Below are 19,485 nucleotides of genomic sequence, written 5' to 3' on the forward strand. Positions count from 1 at the left end.
AATGACTCTATTCCACTTTCTAATAAGAAATGTTTTCTTTTTAAGTGTCTTCATCTCCATTGGTCATTGCAGGGCTTGCCCCCATCTCCCACCCCATCATGATAAGGTTCTTTCCTGGGTCTCCCCTTCACTTCCCCAGACGTGACTTGCTTCGTCTCATCTCCTCACACCCTTGTCAGCCTTTAAGTTCTGATTTTGATGATGTGCTATGTCTTGCTGCCACTGCTCAACCTTCTACAAAAAAACAATCTGTGTTTCAGAAGAAAACTCCTTTTATCTACAGCAGAACCTGCTGGGTTCTCTGATTCTAGCTGTCTCCACTGTCTTTGAGCTATTTTACAATTCTATAAATAAATTAGGTCATTTGAAATCTCTTTTGAGCCAGTTTTAACATCTGCCTGGTCCCCTGATTGAATGAGTTAAATAAAATCTTTAACGTGTTCATTTTTATATCTGTACGAGAATCATGATTTTACCTTTTCCTGAAAATTGTCTTCTAGCACTGCCATGCCATGGTCTCTATCCCTGATGTAATAGAGCTCATGGCTGGGATCCCACCCACGCCCTCACCTACAAAAGAGGAACCACCCCAACGAGTGGTCTCCCCACCTTTCTGATTGTACATCTTTAGCAATGAGAGGGACACATCCACAAATGTGCAAATTTATTTAATTATAAATCCTAAACACTTACTACTCTTCTGATAGACTGTGGACATTTATAAAGGACACACTAAAAATCAAAATTTTAAATGGATGACATAAAATAGAAAGAACATATTTTAATCACATTTTCGCACTTTTTGGAGAGACCTCCGAAATCTGTTTTTTAACCTATCCTGTCCTTCCAGCTCATTGTCCTGGACACGCTCTCCAGTGATCCTTCCCCGCTCCAAGACTTCCAGTCCATGGAGCTGCTGCTTTTCATCATCACTCCACCTCCCTTTCCCTAACACACGTGTTCTGGAATGCCTCTTATTCTGCTTAGATTCCATGGCTCTGCCCCTAAATGCTCACTTACAGACAAGGAAGACCCTGAGCTCCCACCTCCTTGCCCTTCTCTTCCTTCATCACATGTTACTTGCAGATTCTGGGTTTCTATTTTAATTCCTGCTAAAACTGTGTGAACCTTACCTGCTCCTGAGCCTCTGACTAGATTCACTTCAACTGTGTGACTACAGATGTCAAATGGGCAGTCAAGACTTCCAGATAATCTTTCTCTCTGTCCTTAATCACTTCAGTTTTCCACCTCTGCTCTCTAAATTATTTCTCATCTTGTGTCTCCCGTCAAGTTTCCAACAACTCCACCCTGACCTTGCCTCTGCCCTCACAGTAAGAATGGACGTATTCAGATGAGAACTCTTCATCTTCCCGCAGAAAATTCCACTGAGCAGCCTGCACCCCTACCCCCGCCTCCCCTTCCACCTCTCGCCACGCATTTCTGTGCTCTACTTTGTGGCAACCTCTTAGACGAGTGTCTCTTCTCACTTTCCACTCCTCCCTCCTTCTTTCTTGTACCCACTCGCACCAGGCTTCTATCCTTACCACCCAATAGAAAGAGCCCACACCAGGGCCCCCAGTGACCTCTGTCTTTCTAAAGCTGAAGAACAGTTATCTGTCCTCTCACCCTCTCTCTCAGCAACGTTCAACAAAGTGGGTCCCTCCCCACTTTCGGAGAGCTTCCTTGCTGGTTTGCCCTACTTACATGGAGTTGACCATGAGCCCCACCCTTGCTTGGCTTGTCCACCAATTCCCAGGCCCCATCTTAATCTCATATGCTGTCCCATCTCTGTACCAAGTCTCTCAATGTTGGTGTGCTGTGTGCTGACTTCTTAGCCCTCTTCTTGACCATATCTGCACTCTTTCACAAGGTGATCTCAACCATTTCATGGCTTTACATGACCTCTATAGGCTGACAACTCTCAAATTCACTTTTTCCAGCCCTGACCTCCTACTTATTCTCCATAACTGCCTAATAGACATCTTTGCTGGATAGTCTATAAACATCTCAGTTTTATGTGCTATCAAGAACTGTTGTTTCTCCTCCATGCACCCCAAATAACTTTCCCCAGCCCCTGTAAGCAGTCCCTCTCTTGGTAACCAGTACTAAGAGAGATGAAGTGGAAAACAGGGTCTATGATTACCCCCCTAAAGCATGAAATAGGCATGTTTGATCCAGTGCAAAGAAGAGAGGTGGTGGAATCAGGAAAATCGGGATTTTTACCTTCTTACCCATCCTTCACCCTGCCTTGGTGGTACCACCATTCCCCTGAGGCTTCTTCATGCCAAAGCTTGATTGCTCTCTTTCCTCATACCCACACCTAATCACAAAGTCGTCTCCTGGACTCCACCTCCCAGATGTATCCCAAATCTGGCTGCTTCTTAACAACTCTTCTGATATGGCCTAAGTCCAAGCCACGTCATGTTTGACCTGGATGACTGCTGCTTGACCTCCTCCAGTCCCTGTCCACCAGCAACCCTACTGATCCCTCTGAAGAACAGAGGAGGGCATTTCCTGCTTAACCCTGCATGCCAGCCCAGTGGCTTCCCACTGCATTCAGGATGGTGGCATCATGCTCCTCTGATCTCCAAGGCCCTCCAGGGTCAGTCCCTGCCGCCTCTACAACTTCTTCTCCTTCTGCTTCATTAATGATGACCCAAGCACACCTGCTGTCTTGTTGTCCCTCAAATATCCAAGTGGGTTCCCATATCAGGGCCTTTATTCATGCCATTTCTTCTGCCTGAAATACCCTTACACCAGATGTGGGCATGGCTGCCTCCTCCTCAGAGCTGCTTGACCTGGTGGACTGATGTTTACTCCTCAGAGCTGCTGCCTCTTGCTCTGCAACCTGACCACTGGCGCCACCCAGACAAATCACAATCCTTCTCTTACTTGGCCTTCAGATATGAGGAGGGAAAGCTCACCCACCACACCTCACCCGCACCCTTCCTGCTAGATTTCTGTGGGCTCTTCTCGGAGGGGCTATTCTCCAGAATGGAAAGATTGATTTTTCCCTAGGATTTCCTAGATATTTCAAGAAAAACACAGGGTCCCAGCACCTTGGCCTGAATTTGTGTGTGTGAAATTTGGCCCTCTCTCACCTGGTTCGGTTTCTTAACACAATTGCTGTCATCTACCTTCTTTTCCAAACCAGCAATTTTCAGATATCTTTCCCATAGCTCTTCTCTCCCTAGAGGCTATGTCAAATGATGTTCTGGAGTCTAAGCATCAACAGGATCTGGGTCATCAATTTTTTTTTATTGTCCCTAGTGATGGTGTCACCCTCAGTCAATTAAGTGATCATTTTTATCCACATCCTAGAGATGAGGAATCATGAGGCCTAGAGAGGATAGGGAACTGCCTCAGGCCCACGCAGCACAGCAGGTACAGGTGATCCAGGTACCTGCCAGATCCCCTCCAGGACTGAGACTCTCACCCCACCGCCTCATCTCCCCTCCCTTGGGGCAGCCCACACCCCAGAGCTGGTTAAGACAGTACACAAAGGCACAGGTTCTCTTGCCCCAATTCAGGGAAACTCCAAGGGGCCATCTCTGCTCCAGGGCTTTCCAGGATCAGCTGAGGCTCTGGTTATACCTGCATATTGATCTATCCTTCTGCCCCACCCCACTTCTGTCACCCTTACAGGATGTTCTCAAGTTCAGGCCACATAAAACCTTCTGCATTCACATCACTGCTGCAAAATCTGTTTCCTAGGGACTCCAAAGAAGGCATGGTAATGGGTAATCGTATCTGTCACTTGGCTAGGCCATGGTACCCAGATAAGCAGTCACACACCATCTAGACGTCACTGTGAAGGTGTTCTTTTTACATGTGATTTGACCTTTAAATCAGCAAACTTTGAGTAAAACAGCTTGTCTTTCATAATGGGGTGGCCCCATGCTGTCAGCTGAAGGCCTTGAGTAAAGACTGACCTCCCCGAGGAGGAGGGAGTCCTGCTTCCAGATCGCCTTTGGGCTTGATCTTCTCTATTAATTCTTCCCTGGGTCTCTGACCTCCTGGCCTACCCTATAGAATTTGGTCTGGCCAGCCCTCATAATCACATGAGCCAAATCCTTATAAGAAATCTCTTTCTCTTTCTCTCAGTCTCTTCATATATAAACACGCACACTCACACACTCTCATTCTAGCTGTTCTATTTCTCTGGGAAACTGACTAATATAGACGTCAAGGTAAAACTCCCTATTTTCCTGATTCCAATGCCTCTCTTCTTTGCACTAGACCGCACATGCCTATTTCATGCTTAGGAGGGTAATCACATATCCTATTTTCTACTTCATCTCCCAGAATGGAAACTCTTATTGGAAATGCCCTTGGTCTGCTTCTTGTCTACTCTCCTTCCTCCCGGGCCCGCCTCTCTGATGCCTGGGCTTCCAGAGAGCCTGGCCCTAAAAGTTTCATAGCCGAAGTCTAAACATGTAAACATCTACAGTAAGACCCAAATGTTGGGAGGGGCAGAATGAGGGAGAGGAAGGAGACCTACTGAGGTTCGGGAGCTAGCTATTTTCCTGCCCCTGTGAAAGGAGGTGGCACTGAACCTACCTAAAACCCTCTTAGGAACCCACTAGAGTCAGGAAAAGGGGGGCTCAACCAGAGCCAGGTAGAGAGCATAGAAGACACTGCAGCCTACCTGCCATTCCTGCTCCATCTCAGGCAGCGCACCTGGAGGGGGTCGGCAAAGGAGGAGCGTGACTTCCTGTGGGGCCCCTCTCAGTAAATGTAACACCTCCTACGAGAAACCAAGACCCACTGTTAGATCCGGGCCTGCATCACCTGGATGCAGCGATGTTCTCCCCCTGTGTCCCAGGCGCTGGCTCCTCCCCCTGCACCTTAATCCATTTCTCACTCCAGAGAACTCCGGAGGACACCACTGTGGGCCTAACTTTTCAAAGTACAAGGAACCAAGATCAGTGGCCTGCAGCTTCCACAAAGAAGATGGAAGATGCTGGGCTGTGTATCACCTTTGTGCAGCTTGGGTTCTGGGAACCTCTCACCTGTAATATTGCAGTAACCTCTCTGCTCCCTGCCTTCACCAGTGTCACTCACATGCCTCCCTCCACAGTGCTTAAGGATAGTTTTCCACAGTGCAGATATAACTGAGTCCTTCCCCTGCTGCACACTCTGGCTGACTTGCTTTGCCCTCAATGCAAGCTCCGAGGCCTAGGACACAGTTCTGGTTCTGCCTGCCACTGTCCCCTGAGAGGGAAGTGATCCCCTCTTGAGAACTACTGATCCAGACACTCCCCGGTCCTTGACATCCAAGGGATGCACTTCTTTCCTGGCTCACTGGTGTGAGCACTGCAGCATGGGCTTTCATCTCACAGGATGCATATCTCCTGCTATCACTGGTGTTTTCTGTCCCTGAGCTCTGAGGCTGCATGAGCTACCCTCCTCTCTGTCTTCAGTCTCTCACAGAGTTGCCAGCCCAGCAGTGGTTCTCAGAGAAGGGTTCTTGGATCAGGAGATGGACGGATGAAGGTATGCTCTTCAACCCAAGCATACGCTGTTCTAGAAACCTCTCCCCTGCCCTGCCCAGAGCCACTGTCCCCTTTGTCCATCTTGCTTTGTGTTTCTGGAGCTGACCTATGAGGGCTGAAGCTTCCTGTTGGGTTCGGCTAGGGGAACATGGCAGCAGACGGAGACAGGGAGGTGCAGAGGTCATTGCGGCTTCCAGGATTCCTCCCTTCAGGTTGCCAAGGGATGACTACAACCTCAGCCAAGGCGAGAGCTTATGCCAGTGTGTGCCCTCCACCGGCTCTCCATTCCTAGGGTGGGAAAACTGCTCTTTCTCATCCCCTTTGGCCTCAGGGTAAGGTAACTGCATTCCACCCTGCCCAGCCCCAGGCCACAACATGCTCCCTTGAGCTTCCTAGCAACCTGCCCACACCTTTATTAAATGTTCCTCAAATGACTCAATTTTCTTCCAGGACTGTCTAATATATACAATATTTCATTACTCTCTCTTTTTCTTAAATTACATTTTAGATCATAGGCAGGACAATCAGTGTAATAATGTATCAAAATCTGTAAATTTAGTAGAGAAATGGGAAGGAGAGAGGAAAAGGACCCACTCCAGTCCCTTCAGCCCCACGCCCACCTCCCAGGATGTGTGTGAAGAGGCGCCAGCCTGCACAAAGGCCAGGGCTTTATCTTCAGCTTCACTCATGAACCCAGTGAGAAGCAAGGCTGACTCAAGGTCAGATGTTTAAAAACAGAGATTTTAAATTAAATGTGAGAGGGTACCACTAATTACTCTTTATGTGATTAAAATCCAGGCTGCTGGTGTGATTTTCGAGAGCCCAGAGTTTTCCCTACAGCGGCAGGCCAGCAAGAGGCACAGCTGGGGCCAGCCTGCACACAGAGCTGCACTGCCCGTGCCCCCAGCACCTGGAAGATGAGGCCTTCCGTGGACCTTCCGTTCACGGCCAGGATAATGTCACCAGCTGCAATGGCCCCATTCTCCTCAGCTGGCTGCCCTGGAAATAGCCTCTTGATCCTCACAAGATCACTCTTGAGGTGGCTGCAGCTCTCTTTCTCCAGGTGCACAAAACTGAATCCCAAACCATTGGCATTCTTTTTTAGTTTGACTTCAAACTTAAGACCTGTAGTGTGGGATGTTGATAAAAACAAATTCTTCAGTAGATTACAAGTGAAATTGACCAGCCTCAAAATGCAAATTATCAAGTAGATGGATTGTTTCTTTTACATTAAAATAATTCTTTTGCTAATTTTTATGACAGAGTACATTATGCATGTTATAGATTAGTGCTGTCCAATAAAATATCATGTGAGTTATAAATACAAACCACAAATGCCATTTTGAAGTTTTCAAATAGCTACATTAAAATAAAACAGCAAATTAAAAAAGAACAAATAAAACAGTTTAAAAAGTAAAAGGAAACAAATTAAATATACTATAATCTTATTTAACCCCATATATCTAAAATATGACTAGTTCAACATGTCATCAATATGAAAAAAATTATTAATGAGATATTTTTTATTCTTACAAACTAAGCCTTCAAAATCCAATATATATTTTATCCATTTAGACTGGTCATATTTCAAGTCCTCAATAGCCTCATGTGGCAAGTGGCTACCATACTGAAGAGCACAATTACAGACAGCTCAACTATCTTTACACATAAAGACACAGTTGATCGGCATATACAACACACTCTTGGCATTTAGTTAAAACTTGTATCACATATATTCCTATTATTCCTTTAGAACCCTAGTCATTTTGTAGTATGCTTGAAACTAAATTTTGCCTAATGAGACCATGGAGAAAATTATGGCCAACTCTACGGACAATGCTTTAGCTGCCATTTTATTTGCCCATGTAGGCTGACCATAAGACAAAACAGTACATGGTCTGTCCACCAAAGAGGCCTCTGGGCTGCCTCTGTGATACCAGCAACCCAGCTGGCATCAACGCACAGAGGGACAGAGCAGAGACTGGCAAACTTTCACCAGGGCAAGAGTGGAAGCCTGTGAAGCAGTTATGTGAAGATGTGTCGCATGACTAGTTCTACCATCGCCATAAGGCCTCCTCCACTCATTGGAGTCAGCTTCTCAAAGGCCCCATGGGAGTGAGCAAAGAGGTAAGGACAGAGGAGACTTCATTTAAGCAGAAGTGTTCCCCCTTTGCCCCACCCCAACCCTATGGCTGCCTTGCATTCAATCTGCTTTGCATCTTCTGCAGCAAAACCAGGAAATCTCTATGAAGGAACTAAAACATGGCTAAGGACCACATCATTCTTATTGAGGAAATAAATGTGTTCCTGGCAAATACCAAAATCACAAGGGAAGTGCAGAGGGGCAACCCATCAGAAAACATGCAGTTACATCCCTCTAAACTGATGGTTCATTTGTTTTTTAAAATGATGCTAATAACAAGGCTAGATTCCTGAACGTTCCTCTCCCAACCTACCTAGTCATTCCTCAGATTACCTTATTACAAATGACTAGGCTGGACTGTGAAGCCAAATATATCTGAAAATGTATGACCCTTTCACTCAATTTCATCCTAAATACTCACACAAACATGAACATTCTGGCGGCTGATCAGAGGACTGAGGAAAGCTGGCGGCAAAACGATGCCTAGAAATCATTTTGGGGAAATGTATTTGTTTCCAGAAACCTATTCCATGAGATGGGCTTCCATGAGAAAGCCGATCTCAGCATGATCCCCACGGCTCACTTTCCTTTCAAAACCCAGAGGAAGCCTTCCTGCCTTTCTCTTTCAACCCGACAATTCAAAAGCGGCACACAATAACATGACAATAGTAACACTCAATTCTCTCTCCTCTCACCATCTGTCACTGAGACACAGCTCGAAGGTCTGCCAGGCAAGGCTGTTACCAAGGAAACAGCCGTGTGTTCATCTCCCATGCTGTCATTAGCAGAAGGACACTGCTGTGTAGTCCTGGGGCCTCTTCTCTCTAAGACCAGTCTTGCAACCTAGAAGGAAGGGTGGACAAAGTCAGGTTACACCTCATATGGCAACCAGGAGGCACTCCCTTGACTCTGCAAATTCTTCTTAATTATCGAATGTTTCCAATAAGCAGCCTCATTGGAAACTCTCCATTAGCCTATGCACTGGGATCTAGGCCCAGGTTTCTCAGTGCTTATTAGACAAGTGCACCTGGAAGCACGCAGGTACCTGCACTTCACATACACAGTGCCACACTCATCGTCCTCCCTCACTCACCCTCGCTTCCCCTCCTCCTTCTTCCTAAAACACTCCTCCCCTCGCGTTGGCTCCCTCAGAACAGGGAACATCCCCCTCCATTAACCTGCCAGCGGCCACACTTGGAGTGGTCCAGCTCTCCCTGATCAGGTTTCTAAGACGTGAACATTCCCCAACAGTAACAACTCCCTAGTACCCCACCCCTACCCCTGCGCTACCCCCTCTCTCACTGCCAGTGTCCCGCTGGGCTGTGGCAAGTTCCAGTTACCTTGGCTCACTGGACCCTGCCTGCACACCTGCCAATAAATTATGGCTCTGTTCTCAAGATAGGTCAACCAAAGTCACTAATATAAGCAAATGTCACCAGACACCAGAAGACCACTTTGGGAAAGAAAGCAAAAAGTGGCCAGAACACTGCCCCACAGCTTGCTGGAAGGTCCCTCGGGAATCCTTCCTGTCTCTGTTGACTCTTTAGTTGCCAAGAGAGGATGATGCCAGCTCTGTGGCCCAGAACACTAGGGCAGTTAGAGGCACCTACCCTCAGGCAGAGGACTTGGCACAATAGGGTAGCATTGAGTTACTGTGGGGCAGAGAATAAAGGGGACACAAATGATGAAAGGCTCTGCTCTTGGCATCCTGAATTCCTACCTCATTGTGAGGAAAAGAACCCCAGGGTACTCTGACTCAGGCCCTGGTGGGCACCACACAGGGTGGGGGGAATGGCATGAACAGGGAGCAGGGTGGGATCATCCTATCAAAGGTAGGGAGGTAAGAAGGCCCAAGAGCCCGTGGACACAGGGCTAGCAGGGTTGGGGCAGACAGAGCCAGGCTGGAGCGGTCGCTTCACTCCATCTCCTCTGTTCCACTGTCTGATTCTCAGAATCCAGGCAAGCCACCAGTAAGTTTCTAAGGCTGTCTACAGGGGGTGAGTTTTTTTTACTTGGAAACATCTGTCTGCTACCTCCTGGCTTTCACATCCCTACAGAAAAGTGAGAGTAAGCAGAAGAAATAGAAGAGAAAAAACTAACAAAGAAAAAGTCTTGTTTCCTGCCTGCCTCCCTCCCACCCAGAGGCAATTTCAGCTTCTGATGTTGTCCAGGAAAGCTCCAGAAGGAAGGGAAGCTGGTCAGTAATGGTCCACTCACCTGCTCAGGCCCCTTCAGGCACTGCACAGCCTGCTTGTGGGTGAGGCCGCACAGACTCACTCCATCCACCTGCAGGAGCCGGTCACCTGGGAAAGGGATGGATGTGATGTCATGACCCGGCACCTGGGGCTGCAGAAAGTTCCCTTCCGTGAGGCCACTGTCTGGTGCCCCTCCATGCAGCCTGGAGAAGCAGGACAGGAAGCAGAGGTGCCAGGCATCCCCCTGGAGTCAGCAGGAATCCTGCCTCTCTGAGCAGCCTCGCTCCCTCCTTCTCAGGCACATCACAGATCAAGGATATAAAAGCCTTTCTATTATTGGCTCACAGAATGGTTGAGCCAGCTATGTTCAACCTTATCCTTCCTCCTGTTTTCCTGTGAAACCGTTTTTGAAAGTATTTTCAAGTCACTTAGATATTTATATCTCCAGGATGTATTTTTTTTATTTCAAAAAAGGTCAGGGAGACATGGCTGATTTCGGGGACACCAGAATTCCAGAAGAGATGGAGATGAGTAAGATCCTAGATTCTCATTTTGGCTCAATTCTGGCAGTTTTGGAGACCAGTAAAAATCATTCCCTTCCATCAGGGCAGTGGGAACTGAGCAAGGGCAGAGAGAAGGCTGAGGTGTCCTCCCCGGATGTGAGAGTAGGGCTACTGAGGCCCACTTGTCCTCCAAGGGAAGCAGTGTGTTCTCCTATGAAGGCCAAAGAATAATACAAGTCTTTTAAGGCTTCTACTATTTTTCTATCACCTATGCTTCCCAGTGTGCCGCTGCAGACCCTCCAACCTATCAAATGGGTGGGGCAAGTTCTATCACCCCCTTTTCAGGTGAGGAAAGCATGACCTGGAGAAGCAATCATTTGCACGAGTTTTCAGAAAGGGAGCAGGGCAAGGCCTGGAGGCTGCCCCTCCCAGTCCAGGGCTCTTTTCGTCACAGAGCCCAGAGCTCCCAATGCAACCCCATCTCTCACCCTGCAGGATCTGCCCTTCCTTGGCAGCTGGTCCTCCAGGAACAATGGATTTCACATATATACCACCATAGGGCACACTGGTGTTAATGCCACCCTGAAAAACACAATGAAAAACTCACCACCCATCTGTCCTCCTCCCGAAGCCTCCCTAACCTCCTCAGCTAAGGGAGTCCCCACCTGCCCACCACTCTATCCTGTGACCTCACCTCCAACTGGCACTGTCTTCTGTATTCGTTTGTTTAGATTGTATTCTCCACAGAGCAATAAGATTAGGTGTCCATAAGCTTAACAACAGAAGCTATGTGAGAGATCTGGGCATGTCCCCAGCCCAGGCACTGATACATGCCAGGTGCTCAGCAACTGGTCACATGGGATGCACCACTGTCTCTCTATAGGTAGCAACCAACATAGATGGATACGGCTCTGGGCCTGACGGCTTGTGCCTGGCACGTCTTGTGTGCTTTGATGGGCCAAAGGATATGTGCATTTTTCATTATAATAAATGTTGCCAGATTGCATTCCTATGTGAATATGGACACACTCACTCACATTTCTACCAGTTTTGTATGACAGTTACCATTTTTCTACATTCCACCAGTTATATTTGGCCAAGCTGGTGGATATAAAGTTTAAAAATTCATTTTAATTTAATTTGTATTCCTGTGGCTTTTCCCGGGTTTGAGTGTTTTTCATGTGTTTAATGGCCATTTGGACTTGAGTGAGACATTTCAGAAATTATTTTTGAAATTAAATATCTGCAAAGAAAATCCAAGTTTTTGCCAGCCAAAGGAAACCACCAACCTCTTCTCAGCAAATATATATTTGTGAATAACCCAAAACTTAGTGAGCTTTTTGGATGAGAAATAGCTATATTTGGTGTCTGATAAGGCTGTTACCCCAAGCCAAGAATAAATTGACCATATCTGGTAACAGCCTGTTCACTCTACATGGATTCATTAGCCTTACTGCTTGGTTTCTTACTTGATCCCTTAAAATCATCTACTGATGACAAGTTCCATTGCAAGCTTAGGGTACAACAAAACATATATCCTTGCTCCACGTGCACAGCATTATCACAGGGGAAAGCAAAGGATGCCCTCTATCCACATATGTCTTGAATTTCCTGTGGAAATTTTACTCAGCCATAGCATTTCCTTACTTTGATGGGAAGTGCCATTCTATTTCTCATCAACAATTAAATCCAACAGTGACATTTCTGATATCTAGACCCATTCCAGGCTGTCAAGGGAACGGATCACTTTCAATGCTCAGTAATAAAAGCAACACCTTCCAACCTCCGACTGGATTTTCACCAGCTTTGTGTGTACCATTCCCCAATTTCTTGGGTAATCACAGTTACACAGGTGATCTCCCTCCACAAGGGTCTACCAGGTGGAACTCAGAAACCAAATGCAAAGTGCCAGTCCTTATGGAGGTCTGGCCCTGGGAGGTCTGAGCAAAAGACTCTACACTGATGCTGTGCTGAATGACAGTGGACTGCCCCTCTCCCCTTTAGCTTCTGTCCCTGAAGCCCAACTCTGCTTCCCTCTCTCTGCAGTCCAGCTTGACCTCAGAGGCAGGACACATCCCCCAACTCTGCCCACACTGCATCCCCATGTGGTTGGAGCTCCCTAGTGCATGCCCTGCCCAGCCTGAGGTTACTCACTCTCTGTTTGTCTCTGAACTCATCCCCCAATGCAGGCCCCCACTGACTTTATTCACCCCTTGCACTTGTGCACACTTTGCTGGGCACACTGTCAGAGGTTGCCATTTGAGTGAAATGTCCACCCAGGCTCTGGAGGGACATCTTATTAATTGCTTTTCAAGCTGTCCTAAAAACTCTTACAGTCACACTGAATCCAAGTGTCCCATCTTCTTTAACCAGTTCCACAAAGTAGATTTCACCAGCACTGATTTCTGGAGGTGACAGAGGACAAGAAGAACCAGGGCCCTGCCATAAACAAACAAAAATAAAGAAGAGATGAAGGCAGGTGGCACCTCTTAGCTCTCACCTGCTCTCATGAATAGGCAGCATTGCACCTCAGAAAGCTTGGGCTTTGGACTAGACCAGCAGGGGATTCATTTCCAACTTTATCAGAACTTCTCCATGTGACCTCAGACAAGGCAAGAGGAAGATGAGGGAGTTCTGGACTGGGCTGACACCATTTCTAGGCAGAGAAGGCTTGGGTCACTGTTCATGTTCCGCTGTCCCTATGCCTAGAAGATGGGATCTTTTGTCCCATCTGCTCCCTTTACTTAGTGCTTTCTAATCACCATGCACATCAGAAAATTCTAGTAACACACAAGAAAATAAGCTGGAGGAAGCTGAACAATGAAGCCTCGATTCTTTCAGAGACCTTGCGTACCCCATGGATGGCAAGGTATTTTGTTTAAATTTTAAAATTCAAGGGCAAAACAACTGCTGAGGGTGAGATCTGAAGTAAGAATGTAAACTCCACCATGCCGCACAGTGTCATCTGGCCACAAAACTGGCCATGTGACCCAGAAGAGCCTGCGATGTCTGGGTTGGGTCCTACAACCTGCACCATGGTCAGCATGGCCTTAGAGCTCCCTTGCTCCCCTCAACTGTTCCCAGCCCAGGAAACCAGCTCGCAGGTTTGCCACCAAAGAAGCCCCAGCCTGCAGGCCTCTCTGTCCTGCTTTCTGCCACAGAGGACCTCCCAGAGGAAGGCCTGTGGTGAAGGTTATGGTTCTGGAGGCCAGTCACTTGGATTCCAGTCTCGGCTCTGTCACTTGCTCCCTGAGAGAGCTTGGGCGTGCTGCTTTGCTCTCTGTGCCTCAGGTCTCCCACCTATAAAAGGGGTTGATAATAAGAATGATCTCATTGGGTTACCATGGAGTTTCCATGAGCTAACACATATAAAGTGCTCAGGACACTACGTGGCACACAGATAAGCACTCAATTAATGGCAGCTACTATTATTGTTCTTCCGCCAACATCCTGCAACCAATTCTTCATGGGATGTGCTGTCCAGGTGAGCACCATGGCCAAATAGGAAGGCACTGACATTCATGGTGACTTATTGCATGCCAGATCCTTGTGATAGGCGTCAAGACACACCACCTCAAAATAGGGCACCTTGGCACATTGAAGGAATTGGAGAAACAGCGTGTGCGGGAAGGTTTCTCTGACCTCCCCCTGCCCTTCTCCTTTGAAGCAGGCCCAAAAACCTAGGAAAGGTTTTCTAACCTTCCCTTGAAGCAGGGCATAAGACCCTCAAGTGAGAACACCCTCCCTATATCCGGAAAAATGGAGCATCTTATCTGGGAAGACACAGGGACTCAGAGAGGAAGATGAACAAGCAGGCCTCGCTGAGTTCCCCCTAGCGTACATAATCCTGCTTTGTGTCTTATCTCATTTCTCCACGGCTCTCCATTCTTCATCAAGCCCACTATAAAACAAGCTCAGAGAGACCCATTTTTTCAGATCTTCATTTCCATATGAAGGCTCACATGTCATCTAAAACTTACAGTAAATACATGTGCATGCTTTCCTCTCGTTAATCTGTCTTCTGTTATGGGGCCTCAGCTGATGAAGCTAAGACGAGTAGAAGAAAAAGAAATGTTTCCTCCCCAACACTGGGCACGGCACCTTAGTTTCCATGCCTGAGGACAGGCATCATTACCTCTGTCATCAAAACAGAAATGAGGTTGAAAGGGGTGCAATAACCTGCCTGTTTCAACCGGCAAGTTGTCCCAGCGAGAATGAGAAGGGCATACACTCAGCCTGAGTGAGAGAGAAGAGGTCATGGAAGACCTGTTTTCAAAGGTCTTGGCAGCCTTTGGAGAAACCATTAATAACAGCTCAGCATCTGGGGCTGGAGACACTGGGCACTGTGACCACCCCTGAGCCTGAGGGGTGAGAGAAGAGAGTGGTCAATGGACCCTGATAGGAGCTGTGCTCTTCGTAGAGGGACACAGCCAATCTGTGTCAGCATAGGGAGAGAGTGGAATGAAAGGTGTGCCACTGAGACCCCAGCACTGCCACCCTGCCCTCACTCATCCACCACTGCAGGCTCCTCTCAAGGCTTCTCCTGGGCAGAACAAAGCAGAACACAGAAGCTGACTCAGTCCATGAGCACCAGCTGTGCGGGACCCAGAGAGGAATGGAGAGGCTGGGGCATGGATTTGGAGGGGCCTAAGGAGACAACGCCACCCACAGTCCAAAGAGATGGCAAAGGACAGCAGAGCTGGGACTGGAGCACACAGCCCTCCATACACCTACACCAGGTCCCATCCTCTTCTTCCACAGGGTATGGTCAAGAGCAAAGCCACCGAGTTCCCAGCTTGAGGACCAATTCAAAGACAAGAATAGGAGGTGCCTGATTGCCCATGCCTTGCCAATGGCAGCAATCAACTTCCTCATGTTGCTATTACCATAACAATTATAATTAATGACTAAGGACTCCATAGGCACCCACGCAGAGCCTGCACCCAGGCACTGCCCTAGGAACTCAGCCTTCTCCTGTACATTTTTCTCAACAACCATGCCATGCAGGCGTTTGCTTCCATTTGGAGATGAGGAAGCTGTGGCTCAAAGGGTCCAAGTAACTTCCATCCACCTGACATGATAAACAGAGGGCAGGAAGGGCCTGGGGGCCAGGCTGTTGGGCTCTACAGCCTGTTCTCTTTCCTCCAGATCTAGAAAGTGAACCAAGGATGATTACCTTTAACGGCAGAAAGGAGAGCTGATGTCTCAACCTGGGCACTAAGCTCTGTACCCCAGCCATGTCTAGTTCTTCAATATTTCTGTCCTGGTCTTGTGTGTGTGACAACAAACTTCCCTGGTACCCGAAGCTCAGGATGTCTGCAGAGGAGACCACAGAATTGGCTGTGCTATTCTTTTCTTCATTTGGGGTATTTCCACAAACACCTACAAAAACAGGCCAAGAAAAAGTCAACAGCTTAAAAGGGCTGGCTTCTAGGTGGCATCCCTATGTGGGCACAGAGTTCCTCCAGTGACCAAGAGGTCTTTTATAGCTGCTTGGGAACAATGTGAATTTAGCTCCTCCTAAAAGATGTTGCATTTAGATTAGAGAAAGGGAAGATTCTACATGTGATTTAGAAACCTAGGTAGAGCTTAAGTGACCCAACTATGAATGCACAGGCTCAAAACAAGCTCATAAGGCCAGCTTTCCCTTATTAAGCTCTGGCCATGTGATGGGCACCTTAGATGTACATACACATAGGAAGATATAGACATCTTCCCATCTTCTCAGCAGACCCACCAGGAAGGCATAATCCAGTTCAAACATGAGAAAACAGAGTCAAAACGATTAAGTATCTTGCCCCAAATCCTACAGCCAGCATGTGGGCAGTGTCTTAAACACAGCCTCTCCTGGGGACCTCACTGAGCACATCTGCAATCACCATGTGATCCAAAAACCAACATATCAGGTCCTTTTGGGAGGCTTGGTAATAACCAGACTGCAGACCCCTGTGAGCGAAGGCTGGGACATTGATTCCTGCTTACCCGTGTCTGACTCTTGACCTGGCATAGAACAAAGAAAAGAACATGAGGTTGTGAATCAAAAGAAAAACTTTGGGCAAGGTACTTAACATATCTCAACCTCAATTTTCCTGTATCCATAGTAGAGATAATATCAATAATATTGTAGAATTGATGAGGCTTAGAGATTATATATAGAGAAAATATTTTACATATGAAAAGAAAGATAAAAATATATATGTATATATGAGAGAATATATATTCCCTCATATATATATATGGCTCACACACACACACACACACACACACACGCATATACGCACAGCTTAGCACATGGCAGACCCTCAATAAATGCGTCTACTGTTAATATGTTCCTATTAGCTGCTCAACAAATATATGTGGGAGGAAGGCATAACAGTTCGATTTTCTTTAGACCTGAATACAAGTAGATTTACTATGTTTGATATACTCATCACCACTCAGGGGAGTGCCTAAACTTACATGCTGAATGAATTAAATTTGAATAAATTTGATTTAATGAATTTGATTTGAAGTTCTTCAAATCTAAGGTATCCAGCAGGGAGTGGCAGGGCCACTGTTTCGTAATGCTATATTTCCGGCCATTTCATTCACTTATTGTGCCATCATTGTCCTTCTGGCAGTATCATTAGCATCGGCTCATTCTCTTCCACATCCTCCATGAGAGGCGAGGATGGGACTTATGATCAAATTGAAAAGTCAAACCATGCTGCAACTGGTGTCCTGCCTAGTAGACATATGAGCTGCAAGACTTTCTTTAGGTAACTAAAACTCAGATTATATTGTAGACCATGACAGATGCTCATGATGAGCATTTTATCTGTCCGATCCTGACCTCCAATCTAGCCCAGCTGCCTTAACAGGAACCCAATCAAATAGAAGAAAGTCATGGTAGTCAAGTCTCTGCCACAAAGACCCAGCCAGCATAGCCATGGAGACGTCTTCCTCTGACAGTGGCCAGCTGCATGAGGAAACCCCACCATGATGAAGGCAGCATTGCCAACAGATGGCTGGGGCCCCACAGTGAAAGGACATTTTATTCCCAGCCATTGTGGGAAACCCATTGTCTGGAATTCTAATGTGAGGTTGTGGTTTGAGAATAGCAGACCTCGAGTGCCACTTTTTGACAACCTCCATCACAGCAGGCCATCCTTGGACTATGCTGAATTGTGATTCAGTCACCTGCATTGTGTTTCCTGACAATACATGGGAGGGTTTGACTGCTCCCATCAGCAGAGGGTATGGAAGAAAACACAGGGGTTGCTGAACCACCACAGAAAGGACAGCAGTGGTGCTGGGAAATCTGACAGAGACAGCAAGCCAGAGACTGGCACCGGGGATGTGCTGAGGCCAGCCCCTGGGAAGGCTCCAACCATGGGATAAGGGGTGTGTGGCTGAAACCCCAGCATGGCCACCTTCCGCCTTCCATGGCTTCTGGACATGGGAGCTGCGTGGCATTGTGTGCATGTACAAGAGTAAGAGAGTGTGCATCGTGTTCAGAAGGCAAGGCAAATGCAGTGCCTGCATTTAGGACCTGGAAAATGCTGGCTGGTATGACAGGAAGTCCTGCTATATATAAGGGGCAACTGTGCAATACCCCTGGAGGGTGAGGAAGCAATCGTGAGCCTGAATTTAAAGGACATCTGCTGTTAATTTACAGGTTTACTCAACCAAAAAGCAGCAGTGGTCCCAGGAAACTAGGGAAAAGGGATGTTAGCCTCCTCCATTACTTCCTCCAAGCCCCTCAAACTTGCTCCCCACAAAAATAACAATATTATCCTTTGATATAGGCAGTTGTTGCTCTCTCATTCTTATCCAAAGGATGAAGAAAAGCATCATTTAAAAAATGCTTTACTCTGGGGGAAGATGGTCAAAAGGAAACTTATCCGGAGTGCAGCTACCAGTGAGTGAGACAGAACCAGAGCAATATCTGCGTCTCTGAGGTAGGTACTGGTTTTGTTTTAAAGGGACTGGTTTTAATCCAGAAGGACAGCTGGGTTAACCCCCAAAAAAGGCAGCGAAAGCAGCCCAAAGGCATCCAGCTGAAGCAAGGCAGGGGACTGCCCCACCTGGAAAGTGTATCAGGCATGGAAGATCTGGAGGGCATCACCTCCTCGGTTCTCAGTATTAGATAAAGCAATTCACTCTGAGACTTCAGCAGTATACAGACCAGGAAAATGCTGACTTGCTGAGAACCACCCAGAGTCACAGACCCGGGCGACAGCCCAGGCCAGCAGCCCCAGCCAGACTGGTGCCTTGTTGGCACAGACCAGGGCGGAGATTTGGACTAATACCAAGAAAGCTTGCGAAAAGGAACTGCCCATCCCACAGAAGGGAGAGTTGAAAGCGGGGAGGGGAATACAACCAGACAGGCCCCTCCCCCACAAGATCCAGCAACTGGAGTCCCTCTCCCAAGAGAGTTTCACAGTTAACACATCCTCCACCCAGGAACAGCAGGCTCAGCAGAGGGAAAGAGCCCACCATTGGGAAGATGGGGCTAACCCCACCAGTACGGAAACCAGACAAAGAAGAACAGCAGCCTGGCTGAGAATGAGGCAGCCCAGCAGCGCCTCCACGGGCAGACAATGGACAGACTGTCTTAAGTGGCACACTGACAACTGTGTTTAAAAAAAAAAAAAAAAGCCTCATACAGGAGAAATAACCCCAATATTAACAGAAAGGACATCCACTCAGAGAAGATGGGAAGTAACCAGTGCAAAAAGGATGAAAACATCAAAGTACAGAACTCCTTGCGCCCCCCCTACCCCAGAGAGATCACAACGACTCACCAGCATGGCAACAAAACAGGTCAGAAAATGATTCTGACAAGCAGACAGAAGCAGGCTTCAAAAGATGGGTAATAACAAACTTCTCTGAGCTAAAAGAACATGTTTTAACACCATGCAAAGAAACTAAGAACCTTGAAAAAATATTAGATGAAATGCTAACTAGAATAACCAGGCTAGAGAAGAACATAAACGATTTGATGGAGCTGAAAAACACAGCACGAGAACTTTGTGAAGCATACACAAGTTTTAATAGCCAAATCGATCAAGCAGAAGAAAGGATATCAGAGACCGAAGATCAACACAACTAAATAAAATGAGATGGCAAGATTAGAGAAAAAAAAGTGAAAATAAATGAACAAAGCC

At 47.1% G+C, this 19,485-nt stretch overlaps 1 protein-coding gene across 8 annotated transcripts in view; it reads right to left on the reverse strand.

Moving 5' to 3' along the window:
* Window positions 1-19,485, reverse strand: part of FRMPD2 (FERM and PDZ domain containing 2) — a 125,163-nt gene that overhangs the window by 10,740 nt on the left and 94,938 nt on the right. For 6 of the 8 annotated variants that reach the window (XM_037729966.1, XM_037729971.1, XM_037729968.1 and 3 more), the window contains 8 exons: window positions 16,319-16,336; window positions 15,513-15,718; window positions 12,671-12,775; window positions 10,825-10,918; window positions 9,856-9,941; window positions 8,334-8,481; window positions 6,406-6,620; window positions 4,649-4,747 (listed from right to left, as the gene is read on the reverse strand). In XM_037729966.1, coding sequence (XP_037585894.1) covers window positions 4,649-4,747; window positions 6,406-6,620; window positions 8,334-8,481; window positions 9,856-9,941; window positions 10,825-10,918; window positions 12,671-12,775; window positions 15,513-15,718; window positions 16,319-16,336 — 971 coding nt within the window. The remainder of the gene's footprint in view (window positions 1-4,648; window positions 4,748-6,405; window positions 6,621-8,333; window positions 8,482-9,855; window positions 9,942-10,824; window positions 10,919-12,670; window positions 12,776-15,512; window positions 15,719-16,318; window positions 16,337-19,485) is intronic. The other 2 variants (XM_017504652.2, XM_017504653.1) reach the window with 1 other exon arrangement.

Source organism: Cebus imitator, unplaced genomic scaffold (genome assembly GCF_001604975.1).
Source record: "Cebus imitator isolate Cc_AM_T3 unplaced genomic scaffold, Cebus_imitator-1.0 Scaffold326, whole genome shotgun sequence".
NCBI classification, from domain to species: domain Eukaryota; kingdom Metazoa; phylum Chordata; class Mammalia; order Primates; family Cebidae; genus Cebus; species Cebus imitator.